Source organism: Corvus kubaryi, unplaced genomic scaffold (assembly GCF_017639235.1).
Source record: "Corvus kubaryi isolate FWS band 111438036 unplaced genomic scaffold, C.kubaryi_AGA036_p1.0 37341, whole genome shotgun sequence".
In the NCBI taxonomy this organism is placed as follows: Eukaryota; Metazoa; Chordata; class Aves; order Passeriformes; family Corvidae; genus Corvus; species Corvus kubaryi.
Window position 1 is genome coordinate 5,148,268 of NW_024581112.1, and position 23,255 is coordinate 5,171,522.

The 23,255-nt window shown below is 44.4% G+C and overlaps 1 protein-coding gene across 1 annotated transcript; it reads left to right on the forward strand.

Annotated features, from left to right (window-relative positions):
- Nucleotides 1-1,303: 1,303 nt before the first annotated feature.
- On the forward strand, nucleotides 1,304-21,796 carry TNFRSF1A (TNF receptor superfamily member 1A). The gene is made up of 10 exons (XM_042031698.1): nucleotides 1,304-1,490; nucleotides 13,869-14,070; nucleotides 14,397-14,525; nucleotides 15,492-15,638; nucleotides 17,541-17,622; nucleotides 17,940-18,007; nucleotides 18,221-18,343; nucleotides 18,683-18,720; nucleotides 19,490-19,643; nucleotides 20,231-21,796. The coding sequence occupies exons 1-10, from the start codon at nucleotides 1,452-1,454 to the stop codon at nucleotides 20,530-20,532; spliced, it is 1,284 nt and encodes a 427-aa protein (XP_041887632.1). The 5' UTR covers nucleotides 1,304-1,451; the 3' UTR covers nucleotides 20,533-21,796.
- Nucleotides 21,797-23,255: the final 1,459 nt, after the last annotated feature.

Sequence of the window (23,255 nt, forward strand, 5' to 3'; positions counted from 1 at the left end):
GGACCTGGAGTTCTTGTGAAAGCTGGGAAGTGGATGTGCATTGATGCGTTTGACATTGGTGTAAATGTCAAATGTGCAGTGGGCTGTGAGGTCTTCCTCCCCAAGCTTGGGAGGAGTCAAATGTGAAGATTCACAGGGATTTCCCTGACATTTGTGTGGTTCTAGAGAATTTTTTTTTTCTTTTCTTTTTTTTTCTTGAAGGCTGAAACACCATGAAGATTATATGATGTGCCTCATCCACTCACACAACAGCATGTGCTAAACCTGAAATAGCCCATTAAAAACATTATTTCCTTCTTCACAGATTGTGTGCCAGAATTTTCCCTTTGGGGCTAATTTTGTATTGTCCTCATTTGAGGCAAGGAAATGAAAGGGACAAAATCTTTTCCACCTCTATCCCTGGAGATGGCTGCAATCTGATAGCAGGTTATTCTGCTATTTCCTTCCCTCCTGGGACTTGCATCTGGAAAGTCAGAGCTATTCTAAGCCGAAGTGTGGAAAAACTGCCCTCCTTGTTTTCTCCTGTGCATGTGCCATCGTTGGCTTCCACACAGCAGGTAAGCAACTCCATAGTAGGAACAGTCTGTGGTGGTGCTTGGATTTCTCCGCAGTAATTCAGGCAGTCCACAGAGTGAGTTGTACCCATTTTGTACTAAAATGGGCAGATTCTTCCAAAACAATGCTTAGTAACTTGATTTAATGTCTTTGTCTGGAGTATAGAGACAATTGCAGAAACCAAGGGGAAGTCTTAATGGGCAACAAATGAAGGGGAGTTCTTTATCATTTAGTCACTTATTCCTAGCTGTGTTTTTGTTTTTCAAACATGCTAAGAGGATATATTAAATGAAGCAGGGCTTACACAAAATGTCACGTTGGTTTTGCTTGTATTTGCACTATCTGTACAGGTGGTTCATTGGAGCATACAGGAAAATGTGTGTTTTAAATTAAAAACTACAGGAAGGTCATATAGACTCTAGAAATGCGGATCGTGGCTGAAAAATGCCTTTCTTTAAAATTAAGGCAGTTAAGATGCAAGAAGTCTTTTTCTTACAAGTACATGGTTAAGTTTCGCATGGAAAGTGCAGCTGAAGGGTGAAACACTCCTGCGTCAAGGAACTTTTAAGATTTCAGTGGACCTCCTCTGACTTTTCCCGTGCGTTTCTAGCAGCTTTAGCCACTCGATGCACCATCCGTTGCTTTTGTTCAGCTTGTCCATCAGGACCTTTAAGGAATACCACCGACGCCGGTCCGAGCGCGGCGGAGGGCGGGCCGAGTGCGGCGCGGCTCCGGGCCGCCTCCCGCTCGCCGCTCTCTTTCCTGCTGCCGCTGCCAGGAAGTTGGAGACGGGGTAGTCACTCTGCGCGCTGCTCCGGCCGGCGCTGGGTAGGGCTGGGGCGGCGTCCTCTGGACGTGGCGGACCCTGCCATGGGGATGTAGCGGGCCGCGGAGCCATGCGCGGCCCGGCGCTGCCCCGCACCTCGCTGGGGACGGTAAGTCACGGCGGGGACTTCGCCGCTCCCGACGGAGCGGAGCCGTGCGCCGGCGGGACACCGCCTCGCCCGGCGACAGCTCCGGTCCCGCGGATCTGCAGCCCGCTGCGGGTCCGCAGAGCGGTGTCCGCCGTCGAGCTTTCGGGCCCGGGCTCTCTTCCACCCTCCTGGGCGCCGTCGGGCTCCCCATCGCAGCCTGGCTGCGGACACCCCGCTTTCTGCTCGCCCTCTCCGAGGGGCTGGGGCTCCCCTCTCGGCAGCCCCATGCCGGGGCGGCCAGCGGCGGGGGAGGGCTCGGGGAGTCTGCGGGAGGGCGAGGCGGGCGGTGGTCGTCGCAGGGGAGGCTGGTGCCGGAGCGGCGGGAGCGGGTCGGGCAGCCGAGCTGCGCCATCCGCCGGGCGCCCGCGGGGCAGCCGAGCAGCGGCAGCGCCGTGCTCGCCGCCTGCCTCCCTCCGCTCCCGGCCACCGCTGGGCACCGAGTTCGCCGGCGCCGTTTCCGGGGTTTATCCCTGACTCAGGGAAAAGGCGTCTGGGCTTACAGGAACGGCGGTGGCTTCCCTGGAGCCCGCGGCGCGGCCGTTAACGCGCGGGGCGGTCCGGGCGCCGGGGCTGGCCGGGGGCACCGAGCCGCCCGGGCTGGAATGGGGGCCGCCCGGGCTGGAATGGGGGCCGCCCGGGCTGGAATCGGAGCCGCCCGGGCTGGAATCGGAGCCGCCCGGGCTGGAATCGGAGCCGCTCCGCTCCCGCCGCCGCTGTGCGGGGGCCGGGGGCGAGCCGCCCCCGCTTTGCTGTGCAGCCGGCCGCACGTAAATGCCACTCTGCGGGCGTTTAAACAGAGATTAGTGGGCTGTAGCTACGCCCCAAACCACGGGATTTGTATAAAAGCAAGTTCAGCTTTGCCGGTAGACCGGTAGATCTTCTTTAGCCTCCCCGGGCGTCTTAGGGCAAGACTTTTAAGCTGCCCGTTTTGATTTTGAGGGTAAAAAGTTGTAAAAGAAGTCGGAGAGTTTTGTGAATAACGTGATTGCCAGACGTGAATGGCTATCTGGTATCAGCAGCTGCGTGATAAAGCTGTGACAGTGGGGTGGTGTCACTCAACATCATGACATGGCTATAAATTCTGAGGTTACAAGGTCAAACTGTTTATCCCTAAATACCTGAGCATCCTAGTAATACACACTTGCACTTGGCTGCAGTGCACTTGTAATGTTGGGTTAGTTGTTAATTTGTGGTCAGAAAGGTTGCCTTCTTCCGGCAGGGTTTGGGTTTGGTATTGGGGTTTTTTATTGCTTGAAAAGTTTGGAAACCAGGTAATAGACTTAAAGTTAGCAATGGCAGGACAACACAACTAAAACTGAGGAGCAGGAGCACCTTGACTCTAGCTGTGGATCACTTACCATCTTGGGACCTAGGCAGGATACATAAACTGTTGACTTATGGATAGATTTCAAAGCAGTTACCAAACCTGAAAAGTGTATTTCTGTCTTAAGAATAGAGGTGCACACATTTCGGTGTAAATCAGATACTATATGTGATGTTACTCATTCTATTGGCAAAAAAAGAAAAACCTATTGGATTCCCCAAATTCATTATATTATCTTTAGTTAAATAAGATACTGGGGGAAGTGTCTTTCAGTGGGATTTCTTTTTGAAGATGTTTTCCCCCTCCTGTTTGCATGTCATTTCAAGTTCTCAATAACACTGTACTTCCTACAGATGTTTATATTTTCAATAAAATAATACTCTTTTTTTTCAAAATTATTTTTCAGAGTTTTTCAGGTCTCACTCTGTTGCATGCCCTTCCATTCCCTTCCATGTCATTTACTTGGCATATCATTCTCTGCCCTCATTGTGTTTCTTGACCCCCTGATGCCTCCCTTCTACTCTTCTGATTCTTGTATGCTTCCTGCGATTCTTCAGAATTTCCTGTAGCCTGATTCCATGCATTCACTCTTTTTGCCTGTCCTTTAACTCACTTTTAGGTCCTCGTTGTTTTCCCCATGCACTCCTAACTTTTACAGTAGACAAAATGGCATCTGTCTTCACTGAGGCCAGTGTGTTTTCTGTCACATTAAAAAAAAAAATATATATATATAATGGAAGTTTCAGTTTTATGAAGAAAAAAGACAGAATAGCCATAAGGGTACTTCTGGCACTGATTTCTTTTCAAAGTAAAGGGAGAAATTGCCATTTTGAAGTTAGAAGCTACGTTATATGAAAATTGAAAACCAGGCCATATAAAATGCACTTACAAGTGCATTGTAAGAAGGAACTGTTGGGCCACCAGCCTGTTTCCAGTAGTGACCAGGAAACATCTGCCAAGGGTTTTGGAGCAGAGCAAGTGTACAGGAACAAAAAATAAGAATACTTTCCTGGCTTCCAGGGGTCTGGGACTGTAGGAATGTGAAATGAAATGGCTTCTTCATATTTCAGACACATGAGTGTGGGTTTTTCCTTCTGCTGGTGGGTGTGATGATCAGTTTTGGAACCAGGGCAGGTTTCTGGCAGAGCCAGCACTCTCTCAGGGAGTCCCATACCTCAGCTATTTGTTTGCTACAGAAGTACCTTCCTATATTTGTTTTGAACCTGTCTCCTGCTTGTCTTATGTGATGCCTCTTAGTTCTTGTATTGGAGGAGACAGAGAACAGTCATCCCAGTTCACTTTCTCTTTGGCATTCATGACTTTGAGCCTGCTACAGTATCCTTGGCTCAGGTTTCTCTTTTATAGACCAGCATTTTTTATCATTCCCTTTATGGCAGCCAGTCTGTACCAATGATGGTCTTTTTTACTTTTCTTTCTATTATATCTGGGTTAATTTGTATTCTCAAGATTGGGGACCAGGACTACAGTCCAGATTCAATCCTTTATATATTGTCATAACAACACTTGGTTTTGTTCTCAAATCCTTTCCTAATAATTCATAGCATTTGGTTGCATTTCTGATTGTTTTCACCAATCAGATTAATTGAACTTTTACAGCTTAATAATCTAATTTTAATTTCTGCTTCTAGCCAAATGAAACATTTATATTAGGGTCTGTGCTAAGTACAATTATGTGGTCATTTTTCTTCTCACAAGTAACCAGTACTGTCAATTTGGATGCCTTTCCCTTTTCATTAAGTAATCCATACTTAATAATACTGCATCAGCAGTATTATTTGTGGTGAGCCCAGTGTTGTCATTTTGCTCTTCCTTACCCATTTTCTTTAGTCATCACAAAGAAGCTCTGTTTGTGTTTGGGGCAGATGCCTTGTGTTCTCTTTCGTAATCCGTGGGTAGCTGAGTGCTTTCTTTGCTAGCACATATCTTTGTGTTACGGTCTTAGGAACCTGACAGTGGAAAGTACATGTCAAAGCAATGTCACTACATTTCTCTGTTAAAACAAACAGGAATGTATCTGTTCCAGTGAGTAGAACTCAGCATTTGACAATTACCTGACTTAAAAATTCACCTAGTGAGTCACTGACAAGGGGCATGAGCAGGTCTGTGGCACAGTGTGGGCAGGGGCCGAGGGCTTGTGCCCAGCTGAAAATCATTTCAGGATGGAAAAGTAAGGACCCCACTGAGCCTTCCCACGGCTCCTGCTCCATCAGCACTCTGATGTGAGGCTGAACAGCAGCTCAGTCAAACTCAGCCCTGAACACAGGCAGGCAAAGTACTGGGGTGTCGAGGGTCAGTGAACTCAGAACTCTGATGCAGTGTTCACCACATTGTGCTCTGAGGGAAAACTTCCAAAGAAATTTTCTTATGGTTGTTATTACCTACTGACTTCTCCATTATTTTCTTTATCTGTACTAATATGAAATAAGACCTTCTAACTTTACATACTGTATATATATGATATTTCATGATGTGAAGTCCATGATCTTTATAGATAATCACAATTTCTTGGTTTTTAAGATTTCTAAGGCCTTTCTTCATTGTATCAAAGCTATTACCAGTCTTCTGATTTTAGACAAGGCTGTAAATACAGTATTCCTTCATCTGATCTTCATAAAATGGAGGATTATTTGTAATAGTGGTTCTTGTTTCTCAATGTGTAAAGCAGAAGTTCTGGTTTCCCTTTCATTTTTGTATAGCAAACTAAAACAAATGTAAACGTCAAAGAGCTTTTGGAAATGGCTGAACCAGACAAAGAAGATAAGGCTAAATCCTGCACCCTGATTTCTTTAGCAGCTCATTAATCTGAGAAGGATATTGGTTTTCTGTCCAAGCCGCCAAGCTGACTAATTTTTCTATGACTCATCAAAAATGCTAACAGATGACTCATATGTAGAATACTTGTGCATTGGGTGTGTATCATGCTGGTTTCTTAAGCCAAGGTAACGTTCAATTAAGAAATATTTTGAGACACTCTAATAACTCATAATGCCTCTTATTTGCAGGTAGTTAATTAGTTTAAAAATGGAATTTGCAAAATGAAAGTCTTTTATGAGAGAAGCGCTTGATTACGTTATTATAACGGAATCCATTGTGCAACTTGGTCCCTGAGGATTAAGGATGACAAACTAAATATATTTATATGAATAAAATATTTATTTCATTGATGATGATAATGCTGAGACTAAAAGACTTCATTCACATTTACAACACAATAGTTATAACTATTAGTATAGTGTACTATTTTTTCAAGCAATATTGAACCAACAGTATTAAATATTGCAAAATAATATTGTGTAGAGACTGGTATTACTCACCCATACCAACAACTGTGGGCAAATCTCTTTAGCTCAGCCTTGAGGAGTGACTTAGAGGGGCATCCCCACTCAGGAGAGGAGTTTCCACACACACTTCTAGAAGAGGTGTATTAGGAGTGCCCGCTGGTAAAATATGTGACTGGGCTGTCAGTCATATGTTTGTAGGCTAGCCATATCAGATCAGCAGCTTTAGAAAAGTTATCAATGCTATAATTTGTTGGTTCCTTAATCAGGAACTTTATCACATACTCACTAGTGCCAGTTTCTTTCAGGAAACATTGTTTTTCACATCTTCAGAATGTATGGGATTGATGAGTCTGGCTGATCTCAGCATTCTTCAATACCAAAAGCAGCATGACACCCTCTTTTCCATCTACCACTGTAACTTCTTCTGACAGAGTAAAGCTTGAGCTGTTTACTCCCACTTAGGCAGAACATCCTGCTATACCTATTAGTTCATGTGAACAGGTGTGGGGTCTCAAGATGCTGTGTGTGGGCAGGGGTAATTTCTTACCGTCTAATCCCCATCCTTCCCACTCAGTGTGTTTTCTGTGACTGGCCTTGGTCCACCTCTAGGCATCCACTGACTTTCTAGAAGAGGCAACTGTTGCTCCCAGCACAAGCCTCTCCATCCCTTCTTTCCCATCATACTGTCCTACTGATGCCTTTTCCTGGTCTTAAAATCAAGAATCAAACACGGTTTGTAGGGGAAAAGGGATTTTACCTCAGTATTTATTTTAAGGATCCTTAGGTGCATTACATCCAGGTTGAATGCACCTCCATGCACACTGCAATGCACACCCCCAAAAGATCTGGTATAACATTATAGGTTTTACTAATTAGCATATCTGACAAAAATTCCCCAATGAGAGAGGCCCCCCTTCCCAAGGAACCTTCCCCTGGATGGTTCTATCTCAGTTTACAGAATGTGTTCTGGAGAGGACCTTGGGGTCTGGGGCACACTGATCCCTAGCTATGAAGCTTCTAAAATGTTTAGTCTCTCAGCTTGACAAACAAGTTCAAGAATGTAGGCAAAAAGGACTAAGAATACAGAAGTTATAAAAAGGTATAAAAGGGGTATAAAAGAAAAGGCAAAAAATCATCATGGTATCACAACCTGTGTGTCACTATACGTGCTCCCTCCACCCTTCTCCCTGCAGGCAAGGAGCCTGGCATGTTGCAGCAGAGCTGAAGCCCTTCATGCTGAGTAATTTGGTATTTCCTAGCCTCGTGAGGTCTGGGAACCTCGTAGTAGCCCTGATAAGCTGCACTTCCCTGTGCAGTCCCTCTGTTTCAGGTACTGTGTCTTAAGTATCCCTGTCCTGAGAACACTGCTCTCAACTGTCCCTTATTTCCACTGTCCCACGCATCTTTCTGGCATCTTGCTGTGTTCTTCACTTTTATCTTTGCCCTTCCTTTCTTTCTTTGCTTTACTCTGTGGGGTATCACCTCACTCGTAGTTCTCTGTGCATGGCCTGGTGAGGCAGAAGCAGCAGCAAGGGTGTAAACTGTAGTGGTGGCAGTAATTCAAGAATATTTCAGTGTGAAAGTTGTGGAAAGGCTCCTAACTCCTGTCTCAGCTGTCAAAACTTTGCACAGAAGAGTTTTTGGGCTTGTGCTGTGCCTTTTTTCACTGTAGGTGTTGGGCACTAGGTGCTGGCGTGAGACATGGGAAGGAACTAGGGTCGCCTTACGTGCGAGGAGAATGTGCGGGGAACACAGCTGTCACCCGCAGAGGTGGAATGTTTCAAGGAAGCAGCATAACGCCATATTTTGGTTATTCCTGCAACAGGTTAAGAAGTAAACCCTAGAGTTTCTGCTGACTCTGTTTTCCTGGGTAGTCCCTGCTCTCTGAAATATGAAGTGGTGTGCATCATGTGTGTGGTTTGAATTAGCACTTGGCTTAGGTAATACACATTGTCCACTTTTCTATGAAGCTGTTTAGTGGGTGCTGGTTTTTTATACTGGCAAGCGGAGTGTGTTGTACATCGAACAATGGAAAATCAACTTATTTCACTTGCAGAAGACCTCTAAACTTTGCCTTGGCAAGCTCTTACCAACAACTTGAGGCTTCAGTGCTTGGTAAACAGAGCTAAATCTGGCTGGCGACTGATCACCAGCGGTGTTCCTCGGGGCTCAATTCTAGGGCTAGTTCTGTTCAATGTACTTATTCTAGATAAATTTGAGCATTGAGCAATGACTAGTGGAATGAAATTGAACAAGTCCAAATGCTGGATCCTGCACCTGGGGACAGTTACCACCAGGCACAAATATAAACTCTGAGAGGAGTGTCTGGAGGGTGCCCTGCAGGGAGGGCCCTGGGGGTGCTGGTGGGCAGCAGCTCAGTGGGAGGCAGCAGGGTGTGCCCAGGCAGCCCAGAGGGCAAAAACCGTGTACTGGGGTGCATCAAACAGCATCACCAGCTGGTCGGAAGGGAGGATCATCTGTGCTCAGCATTGGTGTGGCCTCACCCGGAGTGCTGCGAGCAGTTCGGAGCCTCACAATTTAACGATTTGAAGGTGCTTGAAAGGAAACAGCTGAAGAAATTTCTGAAATCAGGTTCTCATCTCCATCAGACAGATTTATTGGCACAAATCGAGTGTGTTACCTGTAGCTCAACTCAGATGCCTCAAAAGAGGGACTCCCAACAAAGAAATCCCTGGGCAATTATACCTTTATGATCTAAACTCCTTATCCCTCAGGCGACAGTCTGGACCAAAAGCATTATTAGGTTGTGGGGTTTTCTCACTCTTCATTGTGTCACTGTTTCACTATCAGGTAGTTGCCATGTGGTCACCTTCACATCCTCTTAGGTTGGTTTTGCTGGGGATTTTGGTCAGTTCCGTTGTCCATGTTGTAATATGGTTGTTACAGTTCATATAGCATGAGTTATGGGCTGTCCACTCTAGCTATTAATTTTTAAGTAATGTTTAAGCTACAGCTTTGTCTATCCTGTTATTAATGTTCAGATTTGTATCTTCAAGTTTCATCCATCTTTGTTTTACTCTTCACAGCCACATGGTTCAGATAGAGTTCAGCTTGCAGCCTAACAATTCTCTACTTATGTCGAACAAGCACTTAGCTACTTCCAAATAAAACAAAATTTTCAACAGCAGCAAAGTTGGTGGGAGGGCTCTTATGCCCTGTGCCTCACAGGAGCATGTCCTGTGAGCATGACAGCTGCTGAGGACTCTGGGCTTGTGTAGTTTGGAAAGATGAAGGCTGAGGGGTGACCTTTGCTCTATACAGCTCCGTGAAGAGGGCAAGGGGAGGAGGTGCTGTTTCCTTCTCCCTGGGATCCAGTGTTGGTACACATGGCAGTAGTTCAAAGCTGAGCCAGGAGAGGTTCTGACTGGACACTAGAAAGCATTTCTTTACCAAGAGGGTGGTCAGACAGTAGACAGGCTTCCTAGAGAGGCGGTCAATGCCCCAAGCCACCAGTGTTTAAGAGTGTACTAGTTTGAAAGCAAACCAGCGAGAGATTCAAAATCAGAACTACAATTTGATAGGAAAATTAAAAATAAATGCAGTAGTACAGAAACACTGACAGAGTCAGGATACAACCTGACACCCTGTCGGGCAGGGTGGTGGTAGCAGTCTGATTAGATGGTGGCTGCAGTCCTCCTGAAGTGAGAGATGTGGTCCTGTTGAAGCAGTGATCCTGTAGAAGGGTCTGGTCTTCCTCTGAAGGTCCAGTGGTGGCTGTGTAGCTCCTGTCCTCCTTACCAGTTGGTAAGGGCTGACTGTGGTGTTCCAAACCTCAGATTATATCCAGGTAGGAATGCTTGGTTCCTCCCCCTGGGCAGAGCATCTCACGATGGGATGATGCAATTGTGTGAGTCACGCAGTGATGCTGGATGGCCCATTAACAGAAGATATCCCTCCGGAGAGGGTTATCAGGGATGTGTCATGGAAGAGATAAGGAGCACTGCCCCACCTGGTTTTAACAGAGGGTGATAGAACACATACTTCTGGTTGTATCTTACATCTTAACCTAAGACAAAGAGGCATTTGACAGTGCCTTTAACAACAGGCTTTGACTTTTGGTCCGCCCTGAAGTGATCAGGCAGTTGGACCAGATGACCACTGTAGGTGCCTTCCAACTGAAACAGAACAGGCTATTCTAATTTCATGTATTATCTGAATTTGATGAAGTTGTTCATTGGTATAAATCAGTGTATTGCTGAATGGCTTGGGGAGCTGCTTAAGATGGTGGTGGGTTTTTTTTCCACCATGTGAATAATTCTGCTGGATGGCCAAGTCATTGGTTTGTGAGTCACTTGTGGTCTGTTACTGTTCCTCAGATTATGATCAGTAATAACACATTACTCTGGTTTGATTACACTTACAGCCATGCTTTCACTTAATCTTGAATCACGCCTCAACCGGGCCAGGAGACACTTCTGAGTCAGAGAAGTGGGTATTTGCTTTATTCGGCGCGCTGGGTGTGTGGGGATCGCTCCTCCAAACACACACACCTGGTGCTCTCTACAACACAGTATTAAGGGTTAAATTATGAATATTCATCACATTCTTTGGGAGAGGTGTGGTTATACAAATTATTTCTTGGAAGTCATTAGCATATGGGCCACGCATGCGCTGTGTGTCCTGGTGGTCGCGCTGAGGAAGACCTCTCCTCTTCCTCGGGGGTCTTTTCTGATGAAGACCGGTAGTCATCCTCTCATGAACTTTTCACCTTTCTCCCTGGGCATGCGTAGTCCTTTGAGGAATGATTCAGCAGTCTCTGAGATGATCCTTGTCCCCTCTATCTTGACAAGATTAGGGTGGATTCAGCTTCTCAGGCTTTGTAATTAACATCTGTCTGAACTAACATTTGCTGTCTCCCAATAGTTAACTTGTGCTTACATGAGTTAGTTATTGACCGCCCCTTCTTCAATCTGAAAAATTGAAAACACTTTGTTGTTTTTTGGCTTTGAAGGTGTATCTGACCAATTTTCTCTGTATTTTTGGCTTAATCTTAGATGCTTTCATCTTCTTTCTATTGCTGACTTGTGTGATTTACGGGCTGACTGTATATATTCTCATATCAGGGGATTAATCACTAGCTAGAGAATCTAGAAACTAGATGTTTTTATTGTTACTGTGTGTCAGACCATCTGTGTGAAGGATCTTTTACCCATTTTCCTGCAAGCAATAAATCTTGTAAGACTGTCAGCTGCTGAAACCATTTTCAGTTTCATTTAGGAGTTGTTGGAGTGCTTTCAATTATCCTGTGGTCAACTCATTAGGTCTGAAATGCTAGCTATTCACATATGTGGTTCTCTTTATTCCTGTTCACCATTTTAGCATCTGGTCTATTGAATATGTCAGAGCTCTTGGAAAAATGATGTTTTAGCTTTGTCAGAGTTGCAAACTCCATCTTTCTTGAGGTTTTAAGTTGCTTTTATGTATGTACCTTTCTCCCCCAAGGCTTTAATTCTGAAAGAGAAACAGGACAGTGTGGGGCTGTCATAGCCATCTCATTTTGTGTTATCTTTTGTTAAGCTTGCTACCACAAAATTGGTATCAGCATTGTGGTTTACCCTTACTGGTTTACTTTGCTTTTGCTATAACTCTTCTAGCTGAAAAAGCAAAAAAAAAAAAAAGAACTCTGTCTGAAGCTGTGCCTGTACTGCTGGGCATCTTACCACTTTCAAAAAAACAAGGTGGGAAAACAGTACAATTAAAGGGAAGGTAGTGTGGTAAAACTTTGTGTGAGATTATATTGGGGGGGGTGGTGCTTATATTCAGAAAGAATTTGTTAATTTTCATCATTCCCACGATCTGACGCATAGAGTACATTGGTACATCTGTAACAGACTCAGAAGCATCAACACACGTATGTCCAGATGGTGTGGCCAGGATCACTTGTGTGCAAAGGGGATGACAGAGATGCAGGGTTGAAGAACTCATTGTGCTACTATGATGCCATGATGATTTTTTGCCTTTTCTTTTATACCCCTTTTATATACCTTTTTATAGCTTTTGTATTCTTAGTGCTTTTTGCCTACATCCTTAGACTCCATTTGTAGTTAGGGATCAGAATGCCCCAGACCCCAAGGTCCTCTCCAGAACACATTCTGTAAACTGAGATAGAACCATCCAGGAGAAGGTTCCTTGGGGAGGGAGGCTCACTCGAGCCTCTCATTGGGGAATCTTTGATAGATCTGCTAACTAGTAAAACCTATAATGCTATACCAGATCTTTGGCGGGTGAGGGTGGGGGGCATTGCAGTTTGCATTGAGGTGCATTCCACCTGGATGTAGTGTACCTAAGGATCCTTAAAATAAATACTGAGGTGAAATCTCTTTTTTCCTTCTAACCGTGTTTGATTCTTGATTTTAAGACCAGGAGAAGGCATCAACTATAGTTCTTCATGGTACTATAAACTAGGTTTTGGACAAATCTTTCATATTCTTCAGGAGTCATCAGTTGGTATGGGATGGATCTTTACTGTAGAAACTTGCTGATTTCAGGTTTCATAAATCTTGGGCCCAGTTTTTAGCTGGTTTTGTTTTGTTGTTGTTTTTTTTTTTTTTTTAACCATTTTGTTGTTGTATGTTTTTTCCTTGTCTGAATGCATGTTTGAAATATATGCCCAGGGTTTGTTTTTCTGTTGGGCCAACAGGCAAAGGAGTCATGTTTGTGATATGCTGCAATCTCAATCAATATGTTACCATCCTTCTGGTGCAGGATCTTTTGCTGATGAGTCATTTATGCTGTGGTCTTACCAGAGTGGAGACCTTTGGGCCATTAAATAAACAGTGTATTTCTCAATTTCACTGCTGGGAATAGTGTCCTGAAAGCAGTGTCCAGGCATCCTTCATTATTTGTACAGGCTGTTCTTTAACCCTTTGTTTATGTGTGTGGAGGTGGACAAAGTCACACTCTCTTGCAGTCATGTGGCAGTCATGCCAGTCTTAATATTTCTGTTAAGATTGGCATGACAACAGTAATTTTCAAATGAAAAAAATAAAAATCAAATCATAAAGGAATTAAAAAAAGAAGAAACTGCACATTTTTGTGTTGGACTGTATGGGCTGATTGTTAACAGCTGCAGTTTAAGAGGAAGAATGTGCATTTGACATGGGGATAAGTCAAAAACCTAAGTTTCCCATGTTTCTAAGTCGGGCTTGCTCTAGGTCTGGCTTGGAAAATTTCCTATACTTTGCTGACAGTGAGATCCTCCTTTGCCATCTTATTCCAAACTTCCCATCTTGTGTATTTATTCAGTGGAACTGCAAGTACTGGATGCATTCTTCCCTGTGGAACTGTTTCTACATGGGCATTTTATTAAGGACTGCCTCCCTTAATGAAAACATTTCTTTGCTCTTGTGTAACTTTTATGCAAGCTGAAGCATTTTCAAGGCATTCCATGTATAAACTGCACATAATGAAAAATATTTGTTTTATATACAACCAATTTGCCATAGAGGCCATTGAAAGGCATATTAATATCACAGATGGCAGGCATTGGGTTGTAGGGGTTTATTTTATTTATTTTAATCATCTCCCCACACACATTTGTCAGTGGAGGGTTCCAGTAACAGAATTATCCAAGTAAACTGAACTCATTGTTATGGTTTGATGTAATTCTAAGTGCTGAAGTCAGAGGTGCAGTCTGCAGGGGGGTATAATGTTTTCTCACCTTGTTCCTCTCCTCTCCCTCTCTATTTACAGGTTATTCTGATATTTGTCTGCATGTTGACAAAGGAATCTATAGAAATTACTCCAGTGCCATATACACTGCAAGCCCCTCGGGTAGCTTTGGATAGAAGAGACCCCTCTAACCCCTTGAGGAGAGAAAAGAAACAGATGCACTGTCAAGTGGGACAATACCTACACCCCAGAAAGACCCACTGCTGCATGAGGTGTCATGCAGGTACACAAAATAAATACAGTAGGAGTGACTTTCACCCTGCAGTCATTTCCCTGTCCTGCACCCTCAAGCTGTCTCTTTCCTATAGCTAATCAGCTCTCTCTTTGCTTGGTACCTATTCCTACCCAACTAAATTATTATTCCTTTTATTTATTCCTATTCCTTATTCTCTTCTTACGGGTCAGTGTTGTTCACACTGGTGAGAGGAAGCATTCTTGGTCCTTACGTTACCAGCTCCAGGGTTTCTTTGAGGAACTGGTGACTCCTGTCCTCCCTAACACGACACATTTGCCTCCCTGCCAGAGCTCTGTTAAGTGATTTTCTTGCAGGTACCTACAAGGCAAAAGACTGTGATCGACCTGACCAGGCAACTGTCTGTCTTCCATGTGCTGATGGCACATTCACAGCTGTTGATAACACCATGTCTAAATGCTTCCGGTGCACACACTGCCGGACAGGTGAGTTACTGTCAGATCTGCAGGATCTGAGGAAAGTGGTGGTGGATGGGGACTGGGGGGGATGGCAAGATGAGTGAGGGAGCTTGGAAAAGTAAGCAACTGAATGGGTAAGACAGCTTGTGGCAGTGGATTGGGGACAGCAGGAATAAGGGTTACCAAATTAATACAGTCTGAGATACAGTTTGTGGGCCTTTTTGGCCTTTTTCTGTGAAATTTAGGGAATAACAATACCTGACACTGAACCGTGCCATAAATCAAATCCCTCCTGATGGGAGAGAATTTTCTAAAAGTCCTTGCAAGGCATTTCAAAGATAAACCAAGACTTTTCCTGGAGTTTCAGTGTTGCCGGATAGTTGTTTATTAAGTCTTGTCAGAGGAACAGAGCCACTAGCGTGACCCAGGTACAGCACAGAGCACAGAAAGCAGGAGAGAAGTCTCTCTTTATCAAGATTTACACAGCCTTTTAAAGATAATTTAACCAATGGTTACTAAAAAAGTATATTATTTTCACTTTCCTACCAATTATTCAGTAACACGGGCAGGAACTGAGGAATTCTCTATCCAGTCATTCCAAACTACTTTTACTGCAGAACATGGAGTAGTAGAAGAAGGAGAAGAAGGTTTAGAGAACAACAACAATCCTCCATTTTGATATTTTTTACTCTTATCTATTTACTACAAAGAGAAGCCCAAAACCTCTTAAATTTTCACCCTGTGACAATCTTACATAGTAGTCTATCACCTAATTCACACCACTGTATTTTCTAGTTCTTCTCTGATCGTTGGTAATTTTTTCCAAGGTTGGAGGTTAAAGCAATGTTGTTCAGGGGGGTAAGAACCCTTAAAAACAGGCAGAGAAATATTCTCGGTACTCTGGGTTCCTACAAATACCTATCATCATAACAGTGCTCTCAGTTGAAGGTGAAGCAAGAGGTTGAAATAATCATTTCTCCTTTCTTTCCTCAGAACTCCAGCAGATAGTTGAGACCCCCTGCACCCCACAGCAAGATACTGTATGTGGCTGTCAGAAGAATCAGTATCAGACTGATTCTGAGTCTGAATTCTTCCAGTGTAGGAACTGCAGCTCGTGTGCCAATGGGATTATTACCCGCTGTGAGTATGGCATGGATATGGCTCTAGGACGGATGTACTGTAGTAGGGTAGACTTTCTGATAATCTGCAGTGCCTTGCACTGAAAGGATGGTAGTTTTGGAACAACTCTTAGGTTTGTCTGCCCTCTTTCCCCAAAAAGGCTGCTATTTTTTGCCTGCTCTGGCATCAGTCCCTGTTTCCTATCATAGCTGCTTTCTTTTGTCCTTGACCAGTTTCTTGGTTTTGGCTGTTGTGAGGAGCTACTTTCTGCTTAATTTTGGTGCCTCTGCCTTGTGTGTCCTGAAGCAAGGTCTTTCTTTATGCTCTAAAGCAGGTTTCCCCTTGCCTTCCTCGTTTGTCTGTCTCCTGATTCTCACTGTATTTCCCTTACCAACTGCTTGAAGCACTTTGAGTACAATGGATGAAAACACCTCTGGTCCCAGTGCTCAGTTGAACTGCTTGTCAGCTGCTGAACCACCACAGTGTTCTGTGCAGTGTTTTAAAGCAAAGAGCTGCTCAGGTAATGCTGAACTATACCCAGTGGCAATGGGCACTACCTTGGGATGATGCTGGTGTCTGGGAGAAGTACCTCTGTTAGCTGTCCCAAGATGCCTCATCTCCAGTCAGGAATCAGAGATCTTAAACAAACACTGCTGTCTGTAGTCTTAATTCTTTCCATGTCCCTTGAATGTCTTCTTTCCACATCCCCTACTGTGGTGACTGAGAAGGCACGAGTCAGTATTGGATGCAGCACTAACTAACTTTATTTCCTTGATTAGCTCTTTTATAAGGTCACGCAGGCAGATCCAACTGTGCAGCCAAACAAGATGTCCTACATCTGTGCCCATTCACAGGCCGACTGCTCTTCCAGTTGGCACGTACATACATTCCTTAGTGGCGGTCTTCCAGCCCAGGGACACCCCCTCCCCTCTGAACATCTTATTCAGCTGGTCATGATCTGTACAAAAGATACAATTATAATTAATTTAGTCATTGTTCTTTAATCATCCAGCGGGCCAGTGCTTCCAGTCCAGCTGCTCCCACACCCTACCTTGTCTTAAAGCTATCCTCTCTTCTTTGCAAACTATGCTGCTCCTGATCCCTTTCCCATCTCTTACCCTGCCTAGTGGGAGGTTTGTGGTTTCACTGGTGAATGTGTTCCCTCCTGTGCTCAATCATCTTGTCACAGTTTCCACACTTATGCCTGTCCTCAAGGGTCATTGTCGTACGCTGTCTTTGAGCAGCTTCTTTCCCTCTTGGCTGATGTAGAACTGTTTTATTCCCATCCCTCACTCACCAGACAATTTAGCTCCTTGTTTTAGTACGTTTTCCCCTCCTCTCATGCCATTTGATGTTCTTCCATCACTTTTCTTGCCTGCTCCTCCCCACACCTGTTTTAGTCAGGCTCTCCTGTGACTTGCTTAGAAGCAATAGTTCTTTAGTTTCTTACCTCTTGCATTCACAACATCAGAAGAGTGGTTATGTGTCCCGTGGCTTGAAGTGATTTCTCCCTGCCCCAAACTGACTTCCCCACCAGTCCCAGCTGTTCAGGGACCACTTCTCCCTCATCTTGGCCTGACTAATGTAGTTTCCCCTTCCTGTCATACTTGAACTTGAGTGACTTTTCCTGCTTTTTGCACATTAGACTAATTTCAGCTGCACTGTAATTATAGTCCCTTTCCAAGCCTCTACACAGGTGCCCACCTACAGGACAGTGGCACTCTTATTTTTATTACTTTTATCCTCCCCCAACTCAGTTTTAAAATGTAGACCAAATCCTTTTCCTCTTCTTCAGCAGCAGTTTCCCAGGCTTAAAAAAGGATAATCTTTCATCCATCTTGGAGTGGATTTTTTTTCCTTTTGTTTTCTTCCCTGTCCAGATTATGGCAACAGTTTCTGTTTGGTTTTTTTTTTTTTCTATAGGTTCAAAGAACAAAGATGCAGTTTGCAGGTGTAAGCCTCAGTTCTTCATGTCACGTAGTAACATTTGCAAGCCTTGCAACAGGTGAGCTTTTTTACTCTGTATGCCCCACCACTGAGTAGGAGAGACAGTAGGAGCTCCACAGGGTGAGGGAATTCTTCTCACGACTCTTTCTATCCAGACATAACTTTACAACACTCTAATTACCTTTCTGGGGCATTTAGGTCATCCCCTCTGCCACCTCCTCTGTGTGGCATCAGCCCATTAAGAACCTAAAGTCACTAGTCACACTGCATTGCTCTGCTTTGCAGGCCCATCTTGACTTGTCTGTTAATTAGGATGGTTGCAAATGGGTAGGGTTTCATTGCACGTGTGTTCACCTCTCTGATTTTCTCTTTCAGCTGCACTGGAGAAGAATGCTTGCTATGTCCTAGCCCAGTGACTACCTCACCGACTTCATCTGGGCTGGGTGAGTGCTCAGGAGACTGAGGGGCAGCGGAATCTTTTCATTGTGGGCTGTTGTTCTGTTAATGCCTTTTGTAAAGGGTTACATTTTCCACTTTGTCAAACCATTATCCTTTTTCTCCCTACCATTTGCAAATCTTCACTTGCTGTTCTTTCTCCAGCACTTACCTCCTCCCTTCTTAGTCACTCATGCATTTGCTCTCTTACTTTTGTCCAGATGGAAACCTTGTACTTGGCATCCTTGTTGCAATATTTGGAGTTATCTCTATTCTCTGTGTTGCACATAGAGTCTGGAAGCTGGTCCAGAAAAAGAGGATAGTGTCATCTTTCTACTCCTGTGGTGAGTATAGCAGCATGTGCAGTGATACCGATTGGGATGGACATCATTCCCTGTGTGTTCTTGGGTGTGCACACGTGCGAGGGAAAAAGGGGGATCCCCTTACTCTGCTCTGCTGCAAGGCCAGAGTAGCACAAGAGCTAAATAGCCATGGCTCTTGTTACAGTTCTGCATGCAGGCCCATAGCTGTGACTGGAAGTGCATGTGAGCTTATTTCTGGGACATGTATTTTGCTGTAACACATTTTTGAGGGCAGGATTGTGAATAGCTGCTTTCCTGTTTTCTCTGGGACAAGAGGAAGTGAAAGTAATTTCTGCCTTCTTTTTTCTTCTTTCTTTGAAGTTTCTTTGCCACAGACAACCAAGGAGCTGGTATCAGAGGTGAGCAAGATGATGAGTATAAGAGCTTATTTTACACTTTGAAGTATGTTAGCCTGGGATCTGGAGTAATATTTTTCCCCATGGGCTGTTTTCAGGCCTTATATTTGCAAGTGAGCTGAGTAATAGGGCTGTTTAACTCAGAAGTCTTTTCCTGTAGAGGGTGGAGCCAGTAACACTTTACTTCCCCTCTTCTAGAGGATGCTTTTCAAACTCCTGGCTTTTTGCTTTTTTTTTCTGGATGCATTTTGTTCAAATAGTTGCTCCTTTATCCACTTTTCTCTCTGTGTACCCCAAGCTTGGAGGATTTAATTAATTTTACTTCACTTCAGATCTTGACTCCACAAGCCTCTCAGTGCTGCTTCACAGTGTTCTCTCAGGTCCAAGGTAACTCTGCAAAATAACAGGGCCCAGGCAGCAGCTGAGGTGGGGTTTCCACAGCCTTACAGAGGTGGCTGATGGGAAAGGTGGCATGTGGAGCTTCTAGAATGGTGGTGATTTGGGGTCCCAGCCTTACTTGATTTTGTAAAGAAATATTATTTTCTGGACTGCTGTTTTATGGTGCCAAAAAAGAGTTAAACTCTTTGGGTTCTGCTGGAAAGAAATGTTTGGTGTCTTCTGCTGAAACAAGGCATGTAGGAAGAATTAAAATCTCAGCACCCGCTCCCCACCTATCTCAGATAAATTTTAGCATATAAAGCTAGTGGTTACTTGCAGGAGATAGGTGTATTGTGCTGCTGTGGGTGATTCTGAACTATGTCGTGTCTTTCAGGATGGGGAAAAAAGAAATGAAGTTTCCATCCTTCCTGAGTCCCAGAAAGAAACACAGTTGCCAGTAAACACAACCCCATCTGCACCTCTGCTACAAAGCTCACATGAGTTACCAGACTGTGTCAGACCTGCCAGAAAGACACAACTTCCAGACAGTAAGTGAAACTCTCCCATCCTTCCCTCCTTCCCCAGTCAAACAAGAACCTAATTATGCAGATGCAGCTCGGAGTGTGCTGCACAGACCGTACCCAATTCACATGACCTGTGTGTGTACTTCACACATGGCACAGTACAAAGGCAGAAGCATGGCCAGAGCCTGTGAGGCTGTACATGCTAAATACCTGTGCAAGGCCTTTCTGTTGTCCCTTTTCCCTGCCAGCAAAATGGATTGTCATATGTGTTGATATGCTGTCAGTCTTAATGCCTCTGGGGTTGCGACCCAGAATAATTTCAATAATTCATTCTTTTTCAAGAATGTATGGCATCAAGGCCCTAAGCATATGTGCTTAACTCTGCTCATAACCTTATATAAGAGCATATGGAAACATTCCCATTACATTCTGAGGGATAAGAGCAAGTCTGGACATCACACAAGTCTGTGTGGTTACTCTGGAGAACTGGAGAAGACTTTTACAAGAGGGGGCACTGCAAGATCCCAAGGCACCCTCCAGCCCTGGATTATTCACATTCTACTTGAGGCTGCAGAATCTTGGTTCTCACGCTTTTCCCTCTCTTTTCTCAGACCCTGCTATTCTGTACACTGTGGTGGATCATGTGCCGCCGTCTCGGTGGAAGGAGTTCGTGCGGCGCCTGGGCCTGAGCGACCACGACCTGGAGCGGATTGAGCTGGAGCACCGGCGCTTGCGAGACGCCCAGTATGAAATGCTCAGACTGTGGAAACTGCAGATGGGCCGTGCTGCCACTGTGGAGCACATCAGCTGTGTTCTCAACCAGATGGAGCTCAGTGGCTGTAGTGATGCTGTTCAAGAGGCTTTGCTAAACCAGAACTCTCCTCAAACTTGCAGCCTCCACAACCATCTTTAGTATATTTGTGCTTTAGTTGCCTTTGACTGTTAAGATGGGATCATAGCTCTCTTCCTTTTCCTTTATCTCCCCATCTTTCTAACACTCATCAGCTGGTTTTGTTGGGGACAGCAGATTATGCTGGAGGAAGGCTGAGGTTTGCTTCTCAACCACCATACAGTTCAACACCTTTAAGCTACAGCAGACCTCTGCAACACCTCCTTTCCCAAGGAGGGAAGGCACCTCATAAAGGAAGTGGTGTGTGGACTCTGACCAAGATGCAAACAGGAGCTCTGAGTGACTCGATCACAGATCAGCTTCTATGGACAAGTTATTGCTGAAACAGGTGCTCCACATGTCATCTGGTGGGTGAACTTGTAGGGTGATTTGGTTAAGCCAACTGTTCAGATGTTAAAGTACTCACTCGCTTCTTGCGGATTTATTTTTCTGCGAGATCAACCAGTTGAAATGGCTCATATTGCAGCCTTTTGATTGCTAAATCAGACTCAGAGGAAGTGGTGGGAGGATGTGCCTATTTCTGGGAGCAGGAGAGGATTGCCCCCTCTCGGTGTCAACTAGTAGGAACTAGTAGATATTGCTGTAGCAAAAGACTCCTGGAGATTCAGAAGTGGTGGCTCTCTCTGTGAGACACATTATGCTTTCCACACCATTTCCCTCAGCTTCCAGAGGAGTAAGGATTCCAAGCCAGTGAGTCAGATGAGAGGGTTGGTGCTCTTTTTCTCAAGTATTTTTTCTGTATCTAGAAACCATGTAAGTTAGCATTAACAAAACACCTGCCTGTGTGTTTGTCCAAGTGCGGGGTGGGAAGGAGTGTGTGCATCTGCCTGGGTGAGGTGGTACCTATGCACCTGGTAGCATGAGCACCTCTGCAAATCTGTGCTTGCACACAGGTCAGTAGGCTCGTGTCTGCCTGCTTATCTACCTGTGGATGATTCAATGAATCTAACTGCAAATGGGACTGTGTATGTGTCTGTATAGATGTTTTAGCAACTGTTGAATAACTTCACACTACTTCCTGGACTGCATTCTCTGATTGCTACTTGGGTGTGAGAGCCATCCGGTACCATCTCCAGGCTCTCACCATCACTTTTTCATTGGAATTACCCTGGGTGAACCAGACAAAGAAAAAATCAATTAGCCTGCACCAGGTGCAGGCTACCCACACTTTTGTAACATGAATTTTTTTAGTCTCTAATCCCTTGACCAGAGAGAAACTTTCTATTGTAAATACACTAAATGTTCTGAATTAAAATGAGTATTTTTACCTCTGTTCTGGTTTTGCTCATATCAGCGTCTTTTCTGTGACTGTGGCTGGGGGCAGAGGAAGGGGAATAATTTCTAGAAGTGGCAAGAGTGGGTGGCTTAGTGGTCTCATGTATTTTTTTTAAAAAATACCCAAGTTTTATGTACTTTGGTATGTTGAACTTAGCTGACCCCAACTCACAAGAAGCTAACTGAGGGCAGGAAGTAGGACTGAAATGAAATGCAGTTGCAGGTCTTCTCAGATATTCAAGAATATGAATGCCAGTTTAGACTGAATTTTTAAACAATATACAATGAGTCATTTTGGTTTGTATCTGGCTTTTTAAACAGGAAAATATCTTTTAATAATAATAATAGGTTATACTTTAATGTTAATGTTACATGTTTTTGTCTGAGGAACCAAAGCACTGTGTTAAAGAAGCAAGGACTATCCCTACTCCACTTGAAAGTTTCCTACTTGAAATTTGGAAGTTCCTGACAGTGACAAAGCCAGGAACTGAAGTCAGTTTTAATTCTCAGTTTGAGGCTTTGTTTTGCTATGCCTACATTCCATTTTAATTGAGGATGATGTTGTTGCTTTTTTTTTTAATCAGAGTGAATCAGGGGGATGGGAAGCAGGAGAATTAGTTTGTCAGGAACAATGCATCCAGCTTGGTCAGCATACCAGGGCAGGAAGAAAAGATAAGAGAACTCTGATAAAACCAGGGGGGTCTCAGACAGACATCCTGCAAACTAGCTCAAACCAGTCTCAAAGGCCAGGGATACAAAAGAGCATGCGCGGGGAAGAAAGGTTAAAAGCTCAGGACGAGGAAGACGGTCAGCCTTCCTCCAAAAGACCCCCGAAGACCCCTACCAAGAAAACACCAAACCACACTGCGCAAGCGCAACGCGGATGTAAATGACTTTTGGGTTCATCATAATACAAAGCGAGGCTGGGCGGGGCTAGGTGATGAATATGTATAGGCGTGTTGCGAAACTTAATGAATATGGAACGTGTAACCCGATAAATACCGAGCTGAATGCAGCTGTCGGCACGCATGGTTTGGAGGAGCGATCCCCCGTGCGTCCCAGCTGGAAATAAACATACCTACTTTACTACTTATTTAGTAGTGGAGTTCTGTCCGCTCTTCAAGAGCACAAAGCTCACTGTAATACACTTTTTCTTTCACGGTTTATGTTCAGCAAGCACAACAGTATGATCATTATGGTAATTATTAGAAGTACATGCTGTTGATTGAAAGTGCTTGAAGTGGGGAAATTATCAGAAAACTTTTTCGGGTATGGTATCTAAGCTTTGGGGTTTTTTCCCCCACCTCAGATTGTGTAATACATCATTTAAAACCACGTGTTTCAATGCTCTTGGCACAAGGTAAGCCACAAGCAGCAGGCCCCAGGCCACTGCTTGGTTGCCAGTGGCTTCATGCAGGAATTTTACAGAAATCAGTGGCTATGAGATGTTT

Excerpts from the sequence above, each read along its gene's own strand:
- TNFRSF1A (XM_042031698.1), top strand. The coding sequence starts at position 1,452 with ATGCGCGGCCCGGCGCTGCCCCGCACCTCGCTGGGGACG. Across the intron at positions 15,639-17,540 it reads CAATGGGATTATTACCCGCT|GTTCAAAGAACAAAGATGCA; the intron begins GTGAGTATGGCA and ends TTTTTTCTATAG. Across the intron at positions 18,008-18,220 it reads ACCGACTTCATCTGGGCTGG|ATGGAAACCTTGTACTTGGC; the intron begins GTGAGTGCTCAG and ends ACTTTTGTCCAG.